General features: G+C 39.8%; 2 protein-coding genes across 4 annotated transcripts in view; one reads left to right on the top strand and one right to left on the bottom strand.

Moving 5' to 3' along the window:
- The window catches only part of LOC126351268 (histone demethylase UTY), a 310,863-nt gene extending 304,145 nt beyond the window's left edge, over positions 1-6,718 (bottom strand). Inside the window, exons 1-4 of one of the 3 annotated variants that reach the window (XM_050002588.1) lie at positions 6,279-6,718; positions 4,857-4,923; positions 4,606-4,771; positions 4,410-4,518 (exon numbers count right to left, since the gene is read on the bottom strand). In XM_050002588.1, coding sequence (XP_049858545.1) covers positions 4,410-4,518; positions 4,606-4,771; positions 4,857-4,923; positions 6,279-6,346 — 410 coding nt within the window. In that variant the 5' untranslated portion in view covers positions 6,347-6,718. Of the gene's footprint in view, positions 1-4,409; positions 4,519-4,605; positions 4,772-4,856; positions 4,924-5,720; positions 5,742-6,278 lie in introns of those variants that run through there. The other 2 variants (XM_050002589.1, XM_050002590.1) reach the window with 2 other exon arrangements.
- A 47-nt stretch (positions 6,719-6,765) lies between these two features.
- The window catches only part of LOC126351334 (FUN14 domain-containing protein 1-like), a 72,401-nt gene continuing 52,883 nt past the window's right edge, over positions 6,766-26,283 (top strand). Inside the window, exons 1-2 of the mRNA XM_050002595.1 lie at positions 6,766-6,879; positions 7,065-7,246. Of these exons, the coding sequence (XP_049858552.1) occupies positions 7,140-7,246 (107 nt within the window). The 5' untranslated portion in view covers positions 6,766-6,879; positions 7,065-7,139. The remainder of the gene's footprint in view (positions 6,880-7,064; positions 7,247-26,283) is intronic.

The following is a 26,283-nucleotide window of genomic DNA, read 5'->3' as shown; positions in this document are numbered from 1 at the left end:
CAACGTTATACGCCGCTGTGAGCAATGGCCTTTTGCGAGATACCCGATACCAAATGCCCATTGAATGCAGTTCCTTGGACTATGTTCGCTCAAAGGGTAACTGCGAAGGACCTGAATTCGCTGAGAGCAGCATTTCCTATCAAGTTTAAAATCGATATCAAGTTTAAAATCGAATGCCACTTACAAGGCGTGGCATTAGTCTCCCATCCCTGTTGGTTAGCATCGTTTTCCGATCACTGTTCTTACACCGTGTTACGTGGCAGCGAATGGTACACAACTAACATTACAGACAAGCCGTGCATTTCGCAGCGATACACCAACAAATTAGGCAACTTAATTCATGGTGAAGTCATGGTCACATCCAAGCACAACAGTTCTTTATAGCATTCTGCCCCATGTTATTGCGCTGATTTCGTATAACCGACTGACACACACACACACACACACACACACACACACACACACACACCACTTCACAGCCATGAGTTAGTCAGCAGTGGATGGTCGTACGAGCCCCATAAACCATTTCCACATCACCTACAGTATTCGAAAGTGACCATTGTGCTCTCTTATGAAGGCGGTTAACATTTTATCCGCAATGTCATATTATCTGGCCTCTCTACAGGCTCTTATTGCTCGTACTTCGAGTGATGCAGATTGAGACTATACAATTTCTCCTTGATAGTCGAGTGTTGGTAGAATTGTTATCTGGGAAATTGATTAAGATGGCATGGACACTGGACTAGTATTCGCAGGAGTAAGGATTAACCAATAGTATAAGCAAAATGACCTTTAATATTCATTACTAAAGCTATTAGTGGTTCTGTAACATGTTCAGTAAACAACCATAAAAATTCTTAATCACCTGACCAGTAACACGAAATGACTTAGAGGTAGCAAATCAAATTTAAAATCTTATCTCAAATCGCTTCTTCTGGCCCATTTCTATTCTACAAAAGATTCATTAAATTAAAAGTAATAGCAGGTGTAATAAAGAAGAGAAAGATGTTCACGACACCGCACACTGACGTAGTTTACACTAACTACTTGCCCGACCAACGTGGGTCTTGAGTCGTGTTGGATAGCTCAGTTGATAGAGCAGTTGCCCGCGAATGGCAAAGGTCTTTAGTTCGAGTCTCGGTCTAGCACACACTTTGGGTTTGTCAGGGAATTTCGTGATTAAGATTTTTTGGTGGTTTCCCTAACCTGGGTCCTCTAATGGCGGGATGGTTCCTTAACAAAACCATGACTGAATCCTACTAAATGTCACATATATTCTTTAGTGATGACCATAACGTTAATCGCTATTAACAAAGAGGAACAACACATGCTAATCGTAAACACCGGTTGAACAGCAACACACTACTTCGATTCGTGTTGCTAATAATGTCCAGCAACAGACAACTTCGATTCGTGTTGCTAATAATGTCAAACCCATATAAATCATTCACATACAGGTGGCCAGAATAAAAGTTTTATCCTATTGCTGCTCTATGTATTACAGGCTTCTGTGTTTCGCATACGAGTATGCGGACAGTAAGAGAAATTCTCATTACCCGTCGCTTCGAGAAGTGGCTAAAAGGTAGTGTTGTGCTCCCGGTTGCCGGTCAATTACTGAAACGTTTCTTAGTACGGCCCAATTAAATTAGAAAGTACTGATCCATTTATACTAGGCGAACCACCCGATGGTGTGTGGCGCAGGGTACTTTGTGTACTAGTTGTCACTTCCCCCACGGTCTTTTCGCGTGTTGTATGTGGCAGAAAGCAATATGTCGACTGAATCTACTACGAACGTACGCTCTCGGAATGTTAACAGTAAACAACACTATAATACACAACGCATCTCTCGATTGGTCTGCCACTGCAGATGGACGAGCATATCTACGACACTTTCGAGCTTACTAAACGAGTCCGTGACAAAATGGGCTGCTCTTCTTTGGATCACTTATATGTCCTGCGAAGAAAGCCTGTTAGGGACCTAGAATTAGAAGAAATACTAAAGTACCGGTTGAACGAAAATTATATAAACTACCTCCTCTTCGCGGATGGATTACGATACCTCAGGATTCTCTCAATGAATCTCAGTCTGGCATCTGTTTTTCCCATGAACAATCTTACGTGATCGTTCCACTTTAAGTCGCTCGATCGTATACCCAGATGCTTATTGGATGACCATTTTCAATGGTTGTTCTGTAGTCTTGTAAACAGAGAATAATGAGCCTGTAGAGAGCTACAATGACAACAATGAGTTTGTTTTTGTTATTTAAACGGAAGCAACCTAGACCCGAACTACGTATTTTAATAAACGGGAAATGCTGAAATAAAAAGTATTCGCACACTGAATATCCCCACGACAACGGTACACCCAGAAATGCCTCAGTTAACACATATAGATTTACTTGACAGGAGGATACACACTGACACCTCAAGAGAGACTTCACTGCTGTTCACAAATCATTACACTTTTTCCTTATTCGTTTGACGTACTGCATAGAAATTGTAGAGGTAATCACTTTAAATTATAGAAGAGGATCGCAGAGAACGGATTACATTGTTACTACAGAAAAAAATATTCTGATCGCACACGTCGAGGAACTGTCGCTTATCACAGTATCTACGAATGAAACATCGTAATCACTTTAAAAAATTGGTGACTACTGAAATTACAAAGTTGATGGTAAGCAATTATAACTTAAAAGTAGAGATGTCATGGCACCCCCCCTCTCTCTCTCTCCCACACACACACACACACACACACACATTACATTAATTTCTAAGCGATTTTATCTCCGAATTGGGAAGTTCAGAACATAGCTTTACTGAAGGTCTGCTCCAATGCAGACAGAGTAGACATAGTTTCTAGAAATAAAAGGTATTGTATATACTGTGACACGAAACAGCGCTTAAAAACGGGCTATTGAAAGCAGCGAAAGTGAAGAGGAAGGCTTTCGGCCGACCTTGGCTCCAGTTCCCATCCCGTTCCCTTCCAACCGGTTTATTTTGGTGTTCTGCTGTCTGCGCCGATGTGTGAACGACCCCGCCGGAACGGCAACGTCGCAGTGCCGCAGACAGAGCCATGCCTGGTTTGGCTCCTAGCACGTAACACTTGCAAAACGGAACTTCTTCATGAAACTTACTTCCTTCGAATCAATTTGCAACCTAGTTACCCTCCTTCACGTGGACCTTTCTCCTTCCAATGAGAAATTAACGAGAGTACAGTAGTTCGTTGAAATCAATCGTGCAGAGTAGACGCACAGAACTCCTTGTCATTAACAGGGAAAATCTGTTTAAAAAGTTTAACACATCTTATCCTGGCATAAAAAATTAGCAATAACTCCAGTAAACTTTAAAGGCCAGTACAGTGACAATACGAAAGAGAAGCTAAAAAAAGCTGAAATACTTGTATACTTTGACAGGTGTCATACTCTTTATATTTTTTCCATAATCCATTTTCTCTATTTATTTGCTCTGTAATATAATTATGGATCTTGAAATAAGCACAGTCAGCGCCTATCGTTTCAGGACAGCACCACCGCGCCACCTGCTGACTCCCCAAGGTATTTGCTTGGTGCAGCGAACTGAGGCCAACGCTATCTGTGAATACACTGGGAAACTGCTTAGCACACTGTTTTGGTGCACGTGCCAACAACCGGAAAAGGGTCATCAACCTGTCTGGTGGCTGCGTCTTCGGAACTTCACATTTAGGAAGTGGAAGATCAGTGGGTAGAGATGACGAAAGTTATAGCGTGCATGGTGGTCGAGCTGATTCAACTCTTGCAATAATTTTAATTTGCTTTGGTAATTCCTGCCGTAAATTTTAAATACAACACCGTTTTGCGGATCCTTACTACCTCGCTTCTTTTTCGAAAAACACTTCGTAACAAGTATTGCAGACACAATCGTTCAGAAAACTTTTTCAAATCAATTGCCTGCGTATTCAGATAAAAAGAATTGTGTACCGTACTTATTTTTGCAACAATGAAAAGCAGGGGAATTAATTACTGAAAACATGTAAACTTCACGAGCATTAGGAGGGAATGCTAGAATGCACGTAAACTATAGGACAAACGTCTTAATCATTGGATAGTTGGAGTCTCATATGGATTATAGTTCTGTAAAACGATGAATCTAGATCTAGAAGAGGAAAATGGGTTTAAGAATTTGGGCTGAAACTTAGTTACTTCCGCTCGTAAGCAATACGTGGGATGATTCCAATACATGTAGGTGAATCTTAGCTTTGTGACGAATTTACCATCGAAATGCAATATTAACAACGGGGAGAAAAAAGAAAGCTAAATTCGTAAAACATAAAAAGCCAAAATAAGTAAACAAAGCAGTAAATAAATGGTGGAAAATTATAATCAAGCAAAATAATATTTTTCCAATAATTTATAAGACTGTGTACTCACCACTGGAATGCATTGAAGTGAAAATAAACCAGACCTTGCCCGTACAAGAAATTTGCGTCCTTCCAGTAATCAGATTTTAGACCGAAGAATTTCTGATATGCTGACATGGCTGCATAAAATGAAAAAAAGAAAATCAATTTCCCTAAAGTACTAATATAAATTTATTTCGATACAGTGAGGTATTAATATTTATTACCTTTTGCATAATCTTCAAGCAAGAGATGAAAGTGGCCCAATTTGCAGTATGTTTTAGGATCAATATTTATCTCTTTCTGGATTAATGTGTCATCTTTCTCTATGTGTTTACTACGTTCTTTCTGATTCTGGGCCTGAACTAACATTCTCTCTAAATATTTCACGGCCTGCAAAATTCACATTTATAACAAAATAGGTATATTTCATTAAGTATAAACACCCAAAATTAGCTATTACAAGTTTTATACTTACCTTTAAAACAAGTTCTTTCTTCTTTGCTTGTTCTGGCGTGTTTAACTTCAAGAACCCAAACTGCCGACTGTAATAGGTAATTGTATTTAAATAATGATTATGTCCAATACTTAACACTTGGAAGGGTGTACTAATTTTACATTACAACACAGGCTTCTTTTATTTTTAAAATTTTTCTTTAGTCAGGGGTGGGCACAATCTCCTGCTGACAGTGACACAGACCAAATTGACACATTAGTTCCCCAGTAGCTATTAATTTTTCAGACAGTTAATTTAAAAACATTAGCCTTTATCAAACTGGGAGAACAAATGAAGAGAAAGAACGAAAACTAAGTACATCACACTAGGTCTTTGTGTCACACACACACACACACACACACACACACACTCATTCTATTGGATTTGAAACACTAGTGACAAAATATTTTGTAGTTTGATCCTTAACCTCAAATATTACGAAAGCTGTGCAATTACACATTAGGTCGCCAAGAACTTATTTGAATTAATAACAAATGAGGAAGTAGCGGCTGTTTCCCATACATATATTTGTAGTTAAGAATAATAACTGTTAATCAGGAAATTCATTTACAGTACAAGAAAGTGCGATGAAGACTGGACGAATTTGTGAATATGCTCTTGTTACATAGAATGTCTGTTTTACCGTCCTGCTTTGTGTAAGTTACATGCATTAATGAATGTAATTTTAAACCCTAAAACAAGCTGCACTGGCCCTGACAACAGCTTTAAGTACCATAACAGAGTCTGGCTTAGGTTCCAGCGACTCAAAGAGAAATAATTTTTACTGTTAACATAAACTGCATCGACCTCATAGCTGAACGCCATTAATTAGGAAAATCACTGTACCTCTAGTTCATTACTGAAGGAAGTGTTGATAAACAATGACGAATGGGCAGTAGATACAGTTTCAGCAGTAACTGAGTACAATATCCTCGCACAAAACATTTTATACCTATATCTGTCAATAAGCACAAACTTCATAAACGACCCAAACCATTTATATGGGCTGTTTCCTTATTAACTCATATTAAAATTCTTTTTCGTCATCAATAAACCCTGTATGAAATCTCCAATCAGCCCACAGCGCAAGTAATATGAATGAGTACAACCATTCAACATGTTGAGTCCCCTTTGAGTGTAAACAGTGTTACGGAAATTTACATCCGTTTATTTCTAATAAAGCAGCTGTGTGATAGGCTGAGTTGAAATTAGTGATAGGAAAATGTGACGATGGAAAAATCACTATTAAAGGTAAGTAGGTCACACAAAAATGCGGCGTTCAACAGGCGCTGAGATAGGCCGTAGTATTCCGTGATTGTCATCAGATTATCTTCTTCATGGAATGTATACAGTGTGAATCTAGCAGACAACATCTAAACAGATGATAGTGGCCATGTTGTTTACCTGTCAAGTTCCGACAGCACCTGCAGTTCTTGATTAGTTAAATTTATATCGTCGGAGTCCTGTGCCATTTTGGACGTAGTTAGTAGTTTCTTTGCGTATTTGTCATCGACACTTATGTCACTTACATAGCCACAAAATTCACTTTCACATACAATAAGAAACACTTTCACTACAAATACCTAACAACCTCTTTAAGAATATCCACGCGCCTACTAGTTCCAGACAGGGGTATGTAGGGGATTTGGGATACGGGATTTTAAAGACCTTATAAAAGAACGTCGTTTTAAAAAGTATAATGGCAGTATGTCAGCTGTTGGAGATCCATGCAAACGTTTTAGAAAATCGTATCAGTGTGTACATGAAGCCCATCGTTCAAACGAATACATTTTAAGAAGAATTGAAGGTCATTCGGACGTAGAACTAAGCCTCCACCGGTGCACCAAGCGACCCCCTCCAGAGTTCACAATGCATGCCGACGTTTTAGGACTTGGCTATTGGTAGACATGCAAGTGTAGCAGTCAGCTGTTAATAGACTGTGTGATAGTTTCGATTTTGGTTCGGCCGCTGTGTGAAATTTGTGGAGGCAGCGAACCCGTCAAACGTATGCAATTTATTAAGTACAGTTCTGCTAAGTGCGTTAAATATAAAATAGTCAAAGGCTTCGGCGCTTACAACCTAAAGATCTATTTTCCCATTTTTTTGTAAATATATAAATAGGGCGTGTCATTCTACAACGCAGTTTCTTGGAAATGTTAACAGAACTTGTTGATTTCTTTTGTAATGTAGCATTCGGCCCTGGAATAATCGCTATCAACAGAAACATCAGTAAGTTTCAACAGGAGATACATATTACTTATCAACATGGATGAAGTATCGAGGGAAACCAAAAGCATAGTAGACAAGGTTTTAAAGGACGTCGGAAAGGCATCTGCTGCAAAACAACTTGTAATTGGAACCGTCTCCGGATGGTAAGTCGAAAACGTTGTTTGGTAATCCCGGTATAGTTAGATTGTTGTTGCGAATTTATCAACTACTTCAGAACTCTTTATCCCGTATTAAGGTGCTTGACAACCATTTCTTGTGTGTTAACGTACATCACTTCAGAGCTACTTGACATAGTTAATATTAATTTTGAGTACAAGAAAATGTAATTTAATATCTCTAACTGGTAAAGTTCATCTACATACTCACATACAGAAATTTAACAAATCTCAAAGTTAACTAAACTTTTTGCCCACATGATATGAAAGTTTTCAGTTGGGTTGACACATGTGTAAATGTATTGTATAAATGGTCTCAGTATGGAAGTGAACACTGAGATAATGCAGAATAAGTATTTAATTTGACATATAACATTGATATTTTGTAGATTGTGGACATGAATTACAGCTACCAGCAAGCAATGGAATTTACAGCTATAACCACCTCCATTTAAAGTTGTTTACAACCTGTATTCTAACTTGAAACTATTCTATTAAGTATGAAGGTACCTACAATCTAGTTTTTTAAAAGGAATGCTTGTAGCTCACAATTTTCAGTTGTGCTGTTATATTTATGGGAGAAACAGGAACTCTGTTACCTAATCCTGCTTTACATTTCTACATTGCTTTCCTGCCATTAGGTCATTCCAGCTATTGGTTAGCATAAATCCAAATGTTAATGAGATTGAAAGTTGGAGATCAATGAGGTTTGGGATAAGTAGTACCAGCCGGCTGGAGTGGCCGAGTGGTTCTAGGCGCTACAGTCGCAGGTTCGAATCCTGCCTCTGGCATGGATGTGTGTGATGTCCTTAGGGTAGTTAGGTTTAAGTAGTTCTAAGTTCTAGGGGACTGATGACCTCAGAAGTTAAGCACCATAGTGCTCAGAGCCATTTGAACCACTTGATAAGTGGTACCAAATTTTGGAGTCAGTTAAAGCAGTGAAAATTGAGGCAGAGAATGCGATTGAAAACTAAGAGGTTTGGACAGGACTTGATAAGGAAGCAATGTCATGAGGTATAATATAAATAATTATACACGTCCCCCATAGGTTTGTGCTATGTATATGGAGCAATTTAAGTATTTGTCATACTGTTCCACTTGTTTGCAAATTGTTTCTCAGTATAATAATGCTGATAAATACTACAGCCAGCCAGTAAGTCAGTGACAGCATACTGAAGTTCATCACCACTGTTAAAGCATTTAGATACAAGCCACTTTTCCATATGCTTGAACAACTGGCAGTGACTTCAGACAAACGTGTATTGTAAAGTGGTAGTTAAGGAAAAGGTCTTTTGAGGTGATGTTCTCCAGGCACTTATGTCAAGCTTGTCATACAAAAATGGAATGCAAGTGCGTTAGCTCAAGAAATTGGTTTTGGATGGTTCATGTGAGATTTATTAAAATTATGTGACCCTTTTGCAAGCCTTTATCTCAACAGAAATTATGTTCCTGAATAGCCGTACATGCAGTGGAATTTTCAGCAACACTTGTCCCAAGTTACTATTGCAAAAACATTAGAGTTGCCAAAGGGATCCACTCTGGTGTGACAAGTGCTCATTAATCTACCCGTATATGAACCTTTTTTCACTGCTGAGTCCTCGCTTCTTATATATATGACAGATTTGTACACGTGTTGTCCATTTGTGTTCACAAACAAATTGTTCTCTCTAAAAGATGTTTAATGGAAATGAGAACTGCTTTTTTTGATAACCCTCTTATAATGTCTGCTCAAAACTGGAGAAATGATAGCTGAGGATAGTTTTCATATGTTAAACGATCTAGTGGCTTACAAAACTGCATTATAGGGACAAAAAAGGTGGGTTGTTACAGTAATTATTAAGACATGCAATAGTGGGGGTACACTCAGGAAGCTATTTGAAGATTTTTAATAATTGTAGACCACCTGCAGACGCTACGGTCTCACAAGTGAAGAAAATATTCAAATATAGATGGACAGCATGAGGTACTTGGAGTAGGTAATATGAAAACAAATCTGAACCGAAGACTTAAATTTTTGGAATACATTTTGATTTAAAATCATGCATGAGCTTCACAATTTTGATAACTTAAAGGGTTAGGTATTCCTCACCTTTCAACAAGCAGTCTCACTTGTCTCAACGTGCTATACAGCAAAAGAATATATAAACTTATCTAGGGAAACTCAGCCGTGTTGTTGGGTATATCATAGGTTTATTCAAACGAGAGAGAGAGAGAGAGAGAGAGAGAGAGAGAGAGAGAGAGAGAGAGAGAGAGAGAGAGAGAGAGTGAGTGTGTGTGTGTGTGTGTGTGTGTGTGTGTGTGCGCGCGCGCGCACATGAACACGAAGGAACAATATATACAAATCATAGGTAATTTTGACTCTCAATAACCTAATTCTGGTAATGCTCCCTTCTACCTTCTATTCCCCTTCTCCCTCCCTCTCGCAAATTTCTACACTTCATTGTTACTTTTCCCTCTGGTTGTGCTTTTTCTTTCTTGGTTGTGCATTGTTTGTTGTTTCATTGTCAGTTGTGTTCTAACTGACAAAGACTGTGGTAACATCATTATTTTATTTATTTGCTAGGATATCTCACTTTCATTTATAATATTTACGAAAGTTTTAACCAGTGTATTTATTCATCCGCAGAAAATTGGCTTTCACTGGTTCCAATATATTTACACAGTAAACGTTTGACAAATGTACCCAAGTACAGTTAAATTACCTGTACGTAGATATACAAAAGTAATCAAAGATTCACAAAAATGTGCTAAGCAGTATTTAAAAAAGCATAATTAACTTTTGCTTGGATGCCTGACTACCCTCTGGTAGCTTCACTTCAGCATCAGGAGATTGATAATCTTGATTTTTCTTTTGCATTTAGCTGTTTAATAAGAACAGCAAAATCTGTCTGGGTGGAAGTTGAAGGGATATGATCATCATCATTCGATATTGTAACTGTGAGACACTTTTCTAAGTGCTTATGAACAGCAGAGCAGATTCTTGTACTTAGTTTTACCATGTGAGACTTTTTTACTAGGCTACTAGTCAGATGCCATTTCTTCAGTGCTGACACTTTGAGAGCACTACAGCTACAAATTCTTCAGCAGGCCGAAAGCTGCTGCTTGTATCTATTGAACATTCATTCTCTTGGTTGCCTCTTATACTGTCGTTAATCATGCAATAACACTTCGAGCACAGAGATTTGCCAGGTGTAAGATTAATATTACCAGAAAAAACTCTCAATTTTTTTTTTTTTACGAGAGGCTTGTTACGAGAGAATGGGTCACAACATTCACGATCAAAAATGTGTGTACAATTGTCCAGGTATACCTTCTCATGATGGTAACACAAAGTTTCCTCCTCATCAATTTTTACAAACAGTCAGTAGGTATTTTCTCTCATCCTTATAGTCACACTTAACTTTGAGTCCTCATTGTCTCCAAAAAATGTCATGTGACTAGGACCTCCCATTGAGTAGACCGTTCGCCAGTTGCAAGTCTTTCGATTTGACGCCACTTCGGTGACTTGGGCTTCAATGGGGATGAAATGATGATGATTAGAACAGCACAACACCCAGTCTCTGAGCGGAGAAAATCTCCGACCCAGCCGGGAATTGAATCTGGGCCTTTCGGATTGACATTCTGTCACACTGATCACTCAGCTACTGGGGGTGGACGATTGTCTACAATATGGTAGGTTATAACACTCCTGTCCTAATGTTTTACCAAGAAAACATTTCTCCATGTCTTCCACAAACTGACCTTGCACTTCATGACTCACTTCCATACTGAACTGTTGGGTCATGCACACTCGTCATAAGATGATTCAATACCATTCACAATGACATCACAGCTGTGAGTGGATGGTTGTGGTGGACCCATTAGGACTCCTGGGCTGGCAGAACTGTATTACAAGTGGTGTGTTACGTTGCTGTCTGTACATAAAAACAGCAAATTATTATTACATGTATCAGGCTTTCCACAAATGATGTATGGGACATTTGGAGTTAGGAAAATCAAAATAAAATCTTTAATTTAAATCCTTGGTTTCTTTGGCTGAAATTCAAACATTTATTATTTGATAGACAAGATTAGTGGGGAATTTCTGTATTATTTTTGTCTGCAGTTTTGACTAATAGTTGGGGGTTAACACCATAAAAAATAAGACTGAAAACTTAAAAATTTAATGTTGAATTTAAATTGTTGCACTTTGGACACTTCAGAAAAGATCCCTCAAAGGTAGCAGTGTCATGGTTTGATGCTTTAGGGGAAATGTTTTAACTTCATTATCTCATATAAATTGCCCCATCCATCACAAGTAGCATGTGCCACCCATCACAGTGTTTATCCATCACAGTGTTTATGTATGAAAAAACAATTTGAGTTAAAATATAACTTGTAGAATTCAGTAGATCTTGAGTGTGAGTCAGTGAAATGAAAGTCTTTCTTTACTATCAGAAACCAATGCATGATTTTACCGACAAATGGGAGAGCTTTCATTGTAAAAAAGAAATTAATGCAAAAGAACTTGGCGATGCGTACCAGTTTCAAGATTTCCTAGCTACGCTACTGAAAACAAGCTTAATAAAGAACTGTTTGTCAATAATGGTAGGCAGTCATTGCACCAATGACCTGTTTATCAACAATGGTGTGAAATCATTGCCAACTTAACAACCTACTGTTTACTGCTACCAGCCACAGGTGTAACTTCACTAAGATGATGGTGATAAACGATAAGGGGGAAAGTTGCAGTGTGTTTTTATTCTCTGTGGATAATTTCATTGCCTTAGGGTTTCATTGAAACTATTCGTCATCACGACTTTCACATTTGTAACTTCCACTCATAGGCTCATTGACTCCTGGAGTGCCTGGTATGAAATGTGGTGTATCAGTATTAGAACATTGTTAAATGACTTATAATAAATGGGAGCAACACAAAGATATTTTGGAGTTATTTAGACTTAGACACAAGCTACATAACGAAGCAATTTGCAGCACGCCGTGACCCACACACATTGCATTTGGGGAGGTCCCAAATAGTGATTTCAACCAAATTTGTTGTGTGAATTCAGCCTTATTACTTCTCTATACACACTAAATATTGTTTCAGTACTATCATTCACATATGAGATAAAAATATTGGAAACTTGCAAAAATGTGATAACTTGTGTAGCTGTTTGTCTATGTATTTACTTCTGAACCGTGAACCACTGTAACACATACTTGCTTTCTCCTACAAGGGAGAGGTGTTACCTTTCAAATTAGACCAATCTTTTGGCTGTATCTGATTTAGTACAGAAGCTAGGTGGTCACACATGGTAGAATGTTTTTTGGCAAAAAATACCAAAATTGTAACTTTGGTAGGGCCTAGCTCAGCCCCCTGGGGCTTTAGTGCAGGTATTAACTGTACCAAATTTTATTAAAATGTGTAAGCTTGATGCAACCTCCATGTGATGATTTCCAATGAAATGACCCATAAACAAAATGAGAATAAATAATAATTTAATTTATTTATTACTGTGGATGTCTTTTCTATCCATTTCACTGTGTGTGGCAGTGTGTTGTATAAAATGAACCCAATAATTATGGGAACCTTTACAGTTAATTTAAATCACTTACATGTGCTGCATTTCCTCACAATATGTTTCAGTATGGTGTAATGAGGTATAGTATACCAAATGATAGTACATTGTTAATAGTGTGTCTATTTTACTGTATAAGAAATCTTTCATTAAAACACACTAGTGCTTATTTTTGACATCAATTTGTGTCAACACCACCACCACCACCTTAGAATTTGTGATTCCATAGTTTATTCAATTTTATTGTATATACTAGACTTTTCTCCATGGCTTTGCCCATGTATGTGTTCAACACATATGTTGAACACACCTCCTCCCCCCTCACCTTGTTCACTCTGCCTGTCTGCCACATCATCATATCTCTACCTGTCTTTGTCTCTTCATCTCCACCTCCCCTTCTCTTTGTTCATTTCTTCCACCCCCTCCCTCTGACCATATCCTCCTCCCCCCCCCCCCTCTCTCTCCACCTGTCCCCCTCTCTTCCTTTTCCACCTGTCCACTACACCATTGCCGCTTTAAACTTTCCACCTGACTCGCGCACCTCTGTCTCTTCCCCTCTCTCTTTTTATTCCCTCTTCCCCATTGCCCTGTCCATCCTCTCATCTTTCCATCTCAACCTCTCCCCGGCCATGCTTCCGGCATTGTCGCCCCTGCAATACAGTTCAGTAAAGCAGGCTGACACTACTCCCACAGCGTGTTTGTCATGCAGGACAGGCTACACATCAGTGGCTTAAAAAATCATTTATTTACATGTATGTAGAGGCAGCCATGTAAAACAGGTCAATAAAGCAGGGCTGATACAACAGCAGCAACACACCTGTCATGCAGGTCTATCTACACATTGGGGCCTGGAAAACTGTATTGGACCTGAAATTTAGGCTGCCGTGCAGTGCAAGTTTGTTTGGCAGGCTGAGAGTTCCTACACAACATGCCTGTTGTGCAGGGTACCCTGTACACCAGGGGATTGGGAAGAGACACCTTTTTGCCTGTATTTCCACTCCTATTGGAACTATGAGGGAAGAATTCCAACAGTGCTGATACTCAATGGAACTGGTGTTTTGGTGTCAAATTTAGCTGAAATCGATCGAGCGATTTTATAGGAGATACCGGACAGACAAGTACAAGTACACTCTGCTTCTTATATATGACAGATTTGTACACGTGTTGTCCATTTGTGTTCACAAACAAATTGTTCTCTCTAAAAGATGCTCTAGCTTTCATGAAATTTTTATAGGCTTTTGATTTCAGTTTATCTACATCACTTTTTTGTGTACAAGATGTCATATGCATATATTACTACATTGTTGGCTTCTATTGAAGCATACATACAGAACAAAAAGTGGTCCCGGAACTGATCCCCCAAGTTACAGCAAACATTATTACCTGGCAGTTAGAGCCTGGCTTTACAGTAGTCTTGCCCATTTTATGCTTTACTGCCACACGTTGAAGGTGAACAACACTCTGTGCCTAGTAATGGCAGTTCTTTCTCTGTTACTGGTGCTCATGTAATGCTTCAGCTATAGGCTCTACAACCGTTGTGATACTGTAATATCTTCTGCTTTTGCCCTTGGGGTAATTTCTTTGCAAGTGCTGTCTTCCTCATGTAGTTTCTATGTATTCTGTCCCACTGTAAAGAAGACACATTAAGTTGCAGACAGGTACAATTAAGGTACTTACATAAAGTTTCTGGCCATAACCTCATTCAGCAAGTGAGAAACATCACTTTTCACACACTCACGCAAGCAAACATATCTCATGCACACACAACCACGAAATCCACATCTCGGGCATTTCAGTTAAGACAGAGAGAGGCGGAAGGAGGAGACGGGCAGAGGGAAGTGGTGGAGGAGAGGAGCAGATGGTGGTGGTGGAGGGGGACATGTAGGAAGCATGTTGAAAAGGAAGAGAGTTTGAAGAGGCTGGTGGAAGGAGGAGATGATGTGAGATGGAAGAGGGTCTTGGTGTGAAGAGGCAAGTGGAAGAGGGAAAGGTTGTGCTCAAGCACATGGAAGACAGGAGAGAGAAATAGTATTCTTCTATTCCTAATAGAATATTGGAATAAATTAATGTCTGGGCTGTACCAGGCACTTGGCTAGATTAAAAAACCAGGGACAGTTGGAAAATCTTGAAAAGAAGGCAACAAACTTAGATAGATCATTAATCACACAAACTATAAATTTAGTCTTAGTCATTTTCTATTCTCTTACAGTCACTTAACGACAGCACCTCTCCTTACAGTTGTTTACCCTGTCCGCCAGATCATTTTGATAGATATATATTCAGCGATCACAGGTCCTGCAGACCACACACTGCTTCCACAAACTGCTTCCATTTGTTTCTGTTTTGTGCCCAGTTCCCCCAGGTGTCTCCCAATTCCTGGGGCTGCTAGGACCTTCGCCAGGTCATCCATCCAGCGCTGCCTTGGTCGTCTAATGGGGCGTTTGGTTTCCCTGCTAGTGCTATCTTTGCATGTCTTCCATCTGGCATACAGGCAACATGGCCCACCCATTGTATTCTTTTGCTCTTTATCTTCTGTAGGATAGTTGGTTGTCACATCAGAAGGTAGAATTCCTCATTTTTCCTCCTCCTTCATTCTCTGTTATCTAAAACTGGTCCCCATATCTTCCACATTACTCTTCTTTCAAATATTAATATTTTTTGCCTTTCTTGCTTAGTCATGCACCATGTTTCTGAACCATAAATTACTGCTGGGCATATCACTGTGTTGTAGATTTTCATCTTAGTGTTCACCAAGATCAATTTAGAGCCAAGTGTGTGTCTGAGGGAATGCATGCGTTTTGTTCCCACTGTTATTCTTCCCTTGATGTCCATTTTTATGTTGTTGTCTGTGGTAAACCAAGATCCCAAATATTTGGTCTACTCTCTTGAACCTCTTGCCACCTATCTCAAGAAATTCTACCTGCTCTTGTCTTCTTCCTAATTGCATGAACTCTGTTTTGTCTCAATTCACTTTTAGCTCTACCTTCTGTGCATAATTGTCCATTTTCTGGTACATTTCTTTCAACTCTTGCTTTGATTCACTTAATAGTGCTATGTCATATGCATATGCGAAACAGTTGAAGTTACCGTCCATCTCTACTCCAGCCCACTTCTGTTGCCTACATTCTTTTATTACTTTCTCTAAGATGACATTGAACAGAACACATGAGAGAGCATCCCCTTGTCTGACGCCTGTTTCAATCTCGAATGTTTCTGATGTGGCTCCAAGACTCCAGAAGCCTTCTAATGGGAGAATAGGAAAAACTTGGATTTCGATAAGTGCACCAAAATAATCTGTCTCGATGTGGAAACATAGTTGAATTTTTATAGATACCTAGCAAGAATTGAAGGAAACTGACTGAGCAGAAAGATATTGATTAAATGACATCATTTAAAGTCCACTTTTAGGTGGATAGAAAAGAGTACAGTAGATGCATGAGAAAATGGTATGAAATTTGAGGAGAAACCACCACAAAGGAGGTCAATACATAAAATTTCTGGTGAGACGGTAAAGAACGAAGGGGTTCTGAGAAGAGAGGAAAACAAAATACGTGAAATTCTACACTTGCATAGTTGACCAACAGGTTTTGTTCAGGTTACGACTTATTGTGGTGGGGTGTTATTCAGGAAATAAAAGACCTGTATTAAATGCCTTTCAGGAGAACAAAGGAGAAAACAGGTACATTATTGACTTTTGTAAATTATCCCTGTAATGATTGTTTGATACACTTGAGATTGCCCTCTGCTATTGGCCAGCTTTTTGCTTTTTAAATTCACTGTGTCATGGTAAGATCCAGGAAGGAGATACAGGATTGTAAATTATATAGTGTAGTGAAATACCGTAGTTTCAGAAGCACATTTTCTGGACATCTCACTATTCGGTGCATGTTGAGCATGTACACACACACACACACACACACACACACACACACACACACACACACACACACACACACACACAGGAGTGTAGTGAAATACCGTAGTTTCAGAAGCACATTTTCTGGACATCTCACTATTCGGTGCATGTTGAGCATGTACACACACACACACACACACACACACACACACACACACACACACACACACACACACACACACACACAGGCCTGTTACTACAGTTAGAGAATGTGAAATGTATTTTAATTATATTTCTAGGCTACAGAGTTCTCTACACAGAATTGCATTCTTATTCTTTGATGGTGTTCTTAGAGGCCATCACAGCTGTGTCAAACTAGAATTAACATGCTGACTGTAATAAGGCCGCCGGTGGCCGCAATAGAGCCATGTGCCTTATGACATATAGCTGGTGATGGTCACAGCAGAGCCTTTATGCCTGGTGGCAAGGTGTGACATAGTGGTGAGACATCAGTCGCTCTGTGTGCAGCAGTCACTGTGTTAAAGCTGAATTGTCTGTCTGTATAGAACTGCCAAAAATTGAAACAACAGCATGCATTTGCACTATTTTGTGACCAGAATATACAGTCGTGCATTTTCATTTATTGTGCAATACACCTACGGAACATCAAGTTTGACAAAATGGCGAACTATGTCTCAAGAAGGAAAAAAAATCCAAGGGAGGTAAGAAATTCCTTGCAATAAACACACTTTTTTTTTCTAAGATGCCCGTAGTCAGACAATGTAATTGAAGTATTGGTGTGAAGCCTTAGTGTCAGTTATTTGCAAGATGAACTTCATGTAGCATGTGATGTCTTTTTTACTGAGATTTAATGGCTCACTGTAAAGCTGTATCACCTGACATATTATTTCCATTAATTGTCCCAGTCAAACCTGTGTATCCATTTTGCAGTTATAGATCAACCAACTGTTGCCTACAGCTGTGCTCACGTATCAGACATAAATTCCTTTTATGCATATCTTAAAATAACTAGTATTAACAATGTGTTTCCTAATGCTCTCTTGGTGTAGTAGTTTTAAATACAGTTGTCAGTCTTGCCATTGGATTTCAGTATTGTACACTATGTGATCAAAAATATACGGACACCCAGCTGAAAATGGTAATGCTGGAATTCAGTATGGTATTGGCCCACCCTTAGCCCTGAAGACAGCTTTCACTCTCGCAGGCATATGCTCAGTCAGGTGCTGGAAGGTTTTTTGGGGAACAGCAGCCCATTTTTCACGGAGTGCTGCACTGAGGAGAGGTATCAATATCGGTCGGTGAGGCCTGGCATGAAGTCTGCATTCCAAGACATCCCAAAGGTGTTCTTTAGGATTCAGGTCAGGACTCGCCAGCACATTACAGGGATATTATTGAAGTGTAACCACTCAGCCAAAGACCGTGTGTTATGAACAGGTGCTCGATTGTGTTGAAAGATTCCTGAATTGCTCTTCAACAGTGGTAAACAAAAAGGTGCTTAAAACATCAGTGTAGGTCTGTGCTGTGGTAGTGCCATGGCAAACAACAAGAGGTGCAAGCCCCCTCCATGAAAAACGTGACCACGCCGACTCAGAATTTTACTGTTGGCACTACAAACGCTGGCACATGACGTTCACCGGGAATTCACCATACCCAAACCCTGCCATCAAATTGTCACATTGTGTACCCTGATTCGTCACTCCACACAACATTTTTCCACTGTTCAATCGTCCAATGTTCATGCTCCTTACACCAATCAAAGCTTTGTTCAGCATTTGCTGGCATGATGTGTGGCTTATGAGCAACCACTTGACCATGAAATCAAAGTTTTCTCACCTCCCACCTAGCTGTCGTAGTACTCACAGTTTGGTTTTCAGAAAGGCTTTTCAACAGAAAATGCTATATATGCTTTCACTGATCAAATATTAAATGCTCTGAATAACCGGACATCACCTATTGGTATTTTTTGTGATCTCTCATAGGCCTTTGACTGTGTAAATCATTGAATTCTTTTAGATAAGCTAAATCATTATGGTTTGAGGGGGGGCAGTGCACAAATGGTTTAATTCATACTTAAGTGGAAGAATGCAGAAAGTTGAAATAAGTGGTTCATGTAATGTTAATACAACAGCTGATTCCTCAAACCTGGGGGGGGGGGGGGGGGGGGGCTATCAAGTACGGAGTCCCACAGGGTTCGGTCTTAGGTCCTTTACTGTTCTTGATATACATTAATGACTTACCATTCCATATTGATGAAGATGCAAAGTTAGTTCTTTTTGCTGATGATACAAGTATACTAATAACATCCAAAAACCAAGAACTAAGTGATGTAATTGTAAATGATGTTTTTCACAAAATTATTAAGTGGTTCTCAGCAAACGGACTCTCTTTAAATTTTGATAAAACACAGTATATACAGTTCCGTACAGTAATTGGCACTTCTCCAGTAATAAATATAGACTTTGAACAGAAGTCTGTAGCTAAGGTAGAATTTTCAAAATTTTTAGGTGTGTCCATTGATGAGAGGTTAAACTGGAAGCAACACATTGATGGTCGGCTGAAACGTCTGAGTTCGGCTACATATGCTATTAGGGTTATTGCAAATTTTGGTGATAAGATTCTCAGTAAATTAGCTTATTATGCCTACTTTCATTCACTGCTTTTGTATGGTATCATATTCTGGGGTAATTCATCGTTGAGTAGAAAAGTATTCATTGCTCAAAAACGTGTAATCAGAATAATTGCTGGAGTCCACCCACGGTCATCCTGCAGACATCTATTTAAGGATCTAGGGATCCTCACAGTATATATATTCACTTATGAAATTTGGTGTTAATAATCCAGCCCAGTTTAAAGAGTAATAGCAGTGTGCATAGCTATAACACCAGGAGAAAGGATGATCTTCACTATGCAGGCTTAAATCTGACTTTTGCACAGAAGGGGGTAAATTATGCTGTCACAAAAGTCTTTGGTCACCTACCAAACAGCATCAAAAGCCTGACAGTCAACCAACATTTAAAAATAAATTAAAAGAATTTCTAGATGACAACTCCTTCTACTCATTGGCTGAATTTTTAGATATAAATTAAGGTAGGGAAAAAAACTAACTTAAGCATTAGTGTCGTGCAATATTTTGTGTAATGTAATATCTTGTACAGACATCTTTCTTTAACCTGACACGTTCCACATCATTACGAAGTGTCGTATTCATGATCTATGTAACAAGTATTAATCTAATCTAATCTAATCTATTGATGCAGTTTGGAATTCTTGTGTGATGGTCTGGATAGATGTCTGCCTATTACACATTACGACCCTCTTCAACTGTCGGTGGTCTCTGTCAGTCAGCAGACAAGGTCGGCCTGCATGCTTTTGTGTTGTATGTGTCCCTTTACATTTCCATTTTACTATCATATCGGAAACAGTGGACATAAGGATGTTCAGGAGTGTGGAAATGTTGTGTACAGACGTATGACACAAGTGACACCCAATGACCTGACCACGTTCGAAGTCCGTGAGTTCTGCGGAGCGCCCAATTCTGCTGTCTCACGATGTCTAATGACTGCTGAGGTCGCTGATATGGAATACCTGGCAGTAGGTGGCAGCACAATGCACCTAATCTGAAAAACATATGTTTTTGGAGGTGTCTGGATACTTTTGATCACATAGTGTATCTCCACAAAATTTTGCTGTAAAAACTGCCCAGCTTTGCAAGGAGGTGTACAATTCTTTTTCAAATTTCAAAAACTTTGTGGATGAGTAAACATTGGATTCCTACTGACATGAAATAATCAGTAAACAGTCAATCACTAATCTGCTTCCAAGCATCGTCTGTATCTGACTCGTGTACACCATATTAGGGTGTGATTTGTTACATAGCTTATATTCTTCCTTAGGGTTCAAACTATCTCCATACCAAATTTCATCAAATTGGGACAGCAGTTTAGTTATGAAGAAGTAACCATCACATTTAAGATGTTATTATGGATGAGGTGTGATGATTGTCTTTTTAATGATGTTGTTGTCTGTAGTATCTCCATACACATTTGTACTCAACAAGTCATTGTTTGATGTTGACAGAAGTGAGATCATCTTTTACAAGAGCTTATTAAAAGTGTATAAAATTTCATTTCTCATGAACGTAAATCTTTGTTACTGAGTGATATTGATCAGTATTTCTCAGTCAATATTGCACCAGTGACCCAACCTTCTCTAGCATTATTCAGGTTGAACATACTCCTGTCAATAGCATGTGTAAGACCTGTACCAGTCAGGCTCCAGCTCTCAGTCAGTAAACATATACAGAGCAGGAAGTTAAGTGTTTTCTTCGTGTCCCTCCCACCTCCCCCCAATAATATGGTTATTGAATTTTGTGTGTATTTTTTTGTTTGAGATTTAATCTCACATTTTGTAAGTGTAGATTCACATAGTCTATAGACCAGTTTTAATTTATTTCGGCGAGCCAGCCTGATTGAGACATCAGCATCCACTGGTGACACAACTAGGAGGGTAGCAAGTTGCATATCAAGGATTATGTCTGCTTTTGTGATTTACTTCTCCAGTCAGTCTTGCTAGGCTGGGAAGGATTTTTGCATGCTGCGTGTGGACGCACCAGGAGCTGACCGTAATTTGCCAACAGCTGAATGACCTTTTGGCTATGGTCAGTCACCTTCAGGCTGCTGCCTTGCTGCATGGAACACCCCAGGTGTCACTTGTTTCATTACAGGCCCTGCTACTGAGGCTCCTTTTAGTGTACTCGACGTGGTGGGTCTCCTCTTGCAGCAGGTGGTAAAGTATTCGCGTCACATGAGGCGGAGGGCGAATGTGGAGACTGGCTGTCTGGCTTTGCCATTCACCCTGTGGGTGGACAGGTTGCTGCTTTTTCAGCAGAGTTCAAGCAAGCACATGGGGGGAGGTGTTTATTTGTTAATGGGCGCTCCAATGTTGGGTGTGTTATGGAGACACTTAGATAGCATTCAGGGCTGGAAAGAAAGCCAGTGGGCACTTAGCGTTTCGGCGGGGGCCCTCATCCTAGAAGTGCAGGCATCCTTGCCTGGGCTATAGAGTGTGCAGAGTGCGTTTCAGCGGGGTCCCTCATTCTAGATGTGCAGGCATCCTTGCCTGGGCTATAGAGTGTGCAGAGTGCAGTTGTGTGGAACTTGTGGTTGGCACCCACTGATAATGCATGCTGCACGGGTTCTGAAGATGTTAGCTGTCAGAAGTGGCAAAGGTTGCTTTCCTGCACACATAGCTTGAAATTTGTTCCCAGAATTGGTCAGGGGTCCTTTGGTTTAGAGCTGAGCCAAGGGTCTCAACTGAAGGAGTGTTAGGGGAGTGAGTACCAGGCCACCAGCACTGTGAAGCCTAGTGCAGGATTGGCTCAGGTGACTAACAGTGTAGGGGAGTTACGTAGGAATTTTATGGAGGAGGAATATAATGTAGGTGGTTACCTGGTAAAGATAGCTACTCAAACTGGTGGCTCTAATGTGCATTTCATGCAACTGTTTCAGCATCTTAATGTCCCTGTTAAGCACATTAACATGGGGCTGGAGAGGACGTTGATGGCAGATGGCATGGGTCACATTTCAGTGGTGCCAGTTGGGTCTCTCAGAAGATCGGGTTTCACTAGGCATGGCCTGCACCTCAATAGGTATGGGAAAGGGAGACTGGCAAAGTTTATAGGGGACAGTGTAGGGGGTGTTGGTGGGATCACTCATGGAAAAATTCCTGTAGTAGTTGGTGTTTGAGCTGTACCTTTTCTTGATTGAAGCCAGCTGACAGGTATACCTGCTGAAAGGAGTTCCCTCTAACTAAGGGATCACCTTCAGAGGACGCCATGTTTCCAAGTAGAGAAGGAATTAGCATATTTGACAAAATATAAAAGGTATTAGAGATACAGTTAGTGAACTGCTTATAGATGTTGAGTCTGAAATTATTGGTATATCGGAGCTCCACTTAAATAATTTGACAATTCAGAGGCTTCCTTTACCATGAAACAGATTAACTAGCTGTTTTTCAAGGAGTTCCTTGCAGGTTGGGGGAGTGGCTATGTACGTAAAGAAACAGTATTTCATTTCAGTCCATAGACGTATCACGGCACTACACTGAAAGGGTATTTGAATGTTGTGCAGGGGGGAGTTGAATTTAGTGGTGAAACTAAACTTCTAATTGTTGTTGTTTATAGGTCCCGTAACTCTGACTTCAGAGCATTTCTGCTAGAAAGGGTTCTTGATTCACTTTGTAGGAAATATCAGAAATTAGTTATATGTGGTGACTTCAATGTACGGGGGTTGAATGAAAAGTAGTGCCTCCACCTTCATTAATTGGGTTTAGATGGGAATATTTTAATAAATCAAATGCAGAAATAATCCTTAGAATGTGATCTTTAATTGCCAATATTCACTTTGCCACATAATCACCAGCCAATTGGATACATTTCTCCCAAGATGAACAAGTTTTGTGAAATTGTCATACAAGTTGTGACACTTTGTTTCTGCAACCACACCCTCACAGTTCTCTCAATGTCTTCATCAGAAGCATAATGATGTCCCCACAGATCATCTTTCATTATCGGCGTCACTTTCATTATTGTAACGTGTGAGGAGTTCCTGGCAAGAACCACACATTCTTGTGAAATGCTGATTCTGCGTGCCAGTTCTCTCTGACTGATATGAAGGTCGTACTGAATCAATTTGTCAACATTTTGCTTGTGAAATTCGGTGGCTGCTGTCACAGGACATCCAACTCTGTCATGCAGGTCAGATGTTCCCACCTCAAAATCATTAAATTTACTCGCCCAACAATGCAAAGTACTCACATCAACACAATCACCATAAATTACTTTCATTCTCTGATGAATCTCCTTTGGGGTGACACCTTCTGCTGTCAAGAATTCAATGACTGCAGATTGCTTAAATCGCATTGACGGACCATCGGCGCAGCTCCTGCCAACTAGAGTTGCAGAGAAGAGGCTGTGGAACAAGCCAGTACCTGCCGCGTACCGATGCTGCCAACTGTTGATGACTTAAGAAGGTGTAGCACAAAGCGGGAATTATATCAAAATGTTAGAAGTAGTCACAATCAAGCTACAGTAGCTCATTACAAATAGTATTGTAAGGAAGGCAGAAAGAATGTGGCATGCAAATAGAATAGCTAATGCACAGGATAAAATTAAAACCATATGGTTAGTTGTGAAGGAAGTGTCTGGTAATCATCACAAGGTCAACGATATAAAGTCAGTTCATAGTAAAAGTATTTCTGTCACTAATAAATCAGACATATGTACAGTATCTAACAATCCTTTTCTGAGCATTGCTGGTGAATGAAATAAAAATTTAGTTTCCACAGAGACTCGTATAACTTTCTCGGCAAAAGCCTTTCCGAGATTGATGTCTGAAATACTCCTCTGTGATACAGACAAGGGGGAGATTGAGTCAGTAATTAAATCACTGAAGCCTAAGGACTCTCATGGATGTGGTGGAGTGCCTAGGAGAATATTAAAGCACTGTGCTGCACATATACGTATTTAGACATATTAGTAATTTTTCCTTTAGGAATGGTCAGTTTCCTGAACAATTACAGTACTCAGTAGTAAAGCCACTTTATAAAAAGGGAGAAAGGAATAATGTAGACAATGTTAGACCTTTTTCTATGCCACCAGTGTTTGCTAAAGTTACTGAAAATGCTGTGTGTGTAAGGATAAGTGATCATTTTATATCACATGATTTGCTATCCAGTGTACAGTTCAGCTTTAGAAGTCATTTAACAACTGAAAATGCTATATTCTCTTTTCTCTGTGAGGTACTGGATGGGTTAAACAAAAGTTTTCAAACGCTAGGCATATTTTTTTGATTTAACGAAGGCATTTGATTGTTGTGATCACAAAATATTGTTCCTGAAGTTTGACCATTACGGAATACGGGAATTAGCTCACAATTGGTTCACCTCTTACTTTAGCAACAGAAAGCAAAACGTCATTATTCACAATGTTGAGAATGGCTGTGATGTGGGGTGTGGGTGGGGTGTAGTCAAGTGGGGGGGTGCATCAGGGATCAGTGTTAAGGGCACTCCCATTCCTTATTTATATAAGTAATATGCCCTCTAGTATCAAGGGTAACTCTAAAATACTTCTCTTTGCTGATGACACTTGCTTGGTAGTAAAGAATGTTGTGCACAACATTGGCCTGGTTTCAAATAGTGCAATTCATGACCTAAGTTCATGGCCTGTAGAAAATAAACTAACACTAAATCACAGTAAGACTCAGTTTTTACAATTTCTAAGACACAATTCAACAAAAACTGACATGTTAATTTCACAGAATGGGCACCTGATTAGTGAAACTGAACAGATCAAATTTTTAGGTGTTCAGATAGATGGTAAACTGTTATAGAAAGCCCACATTCAGGATCTCGTTCAAAGACTTATTGCTTCCATTTTTACTATTCTAATGGTATCTGGAGTGATTGATCGTATTGACACGAAAATTAGTCTACTTTGCTCATTTTCATTTGCTTATGTCATATGGTATAATATTTTGGGGTAGCTCTCCCCATTCTAAAACAATGTTTTTGGCTCAGAAACAGGTGATTCGAGCAATAAGCGGTGTAAGTTCACGAACCTCTTGGCAACACCTGTTCACGAGCTTTGGTATTTTGATGCTGGCCTCTCAAATATATAGAAAGAAACTTCCACATGGGAAAAATATATTAAAAACAAAGATTCCAAGACTTACCAAGCGGGAAAGCGCCGGTAGCTAGGCACAATGAATAAAACACACACACACACACACACACACACACACACACACACACACACACAGAATTTGAGCTTTCGCAACCGGTGGCTGCTTCGTCAGGAAAGAGGGAAGGAAAAGGAAAGATGAAAGGACGTGGGTTTTAAGAGAGAGGGTAAGGAGTCATTCCAATCCCGGGAGCGGAAAGACTTACCTTAGGGGGAAAAAAGGAAAGGTATATACGCGCGCACGCACGCACGCGCGCGCGCGCGCGCGCAGCGCACGCACGCACGCACGCACGCACGCACGCACGCACGCACACACACACACACACACACACACACACACACACACACACACACACACACACACAGACATATTTAAAGGCTAAATATGTCTGCTGTGTGTGTGTGTGTGTGTGTGTGTGTGTGTGTGTGTGTGTGTGTGTGTGTGTGTGTGTGTGTGTGTGTGTGTGTGCGCGCGCGCGCGCGCCAGTATATACCTATCCTTTTTTCTCCCTAAGGTAAGGGGAACTGTCACCTATAGCCTCTGAATTCTCAAATTATTTAAGTAGTGCTCCGATATACCAATAATTTGAGACTCAACATCTATAAGCAGTTCACTAACTTTATCTCTAATACCTTTTATATTTTGTCAAATATGCTAATTCCTTCTCTGCTTGGAAATAGGGCGTCCTCTGAAGGTGATCCCTTAGTTAGAGGGAACTCCTTTCAGCAGGTATACCTGTCAGCTGGCTTCAATCAAGAAAAGGTACAGCTCAAACACCAACTACTACAGGAATTTTTCCATGAGTGATCCCACCAACACCCCCTACACTGTCCCCTATAAACTTTGCCA

The sequence above is a fragment of the Schistocerca gregaria genome, chromosome 1, assembly GCF_023897955.1.
Source record: "Schistocerca gregaria isolate iqSchGreg1 chromosome 1, iqSchGreg1.2, whole genome shotgun sequence".
Lineage (NCBI taxonomy): Eukaryota > Metazoa > Arthropoda > Insecta > Orthoptera > Acrididae > Schistocerca > Schistocerca gregaria.
The sequence above is the reverse complement of the archived record's forward strand: the minus strand, read 5'-3'. Positions and strand labels throughout refer to the sequence as shown.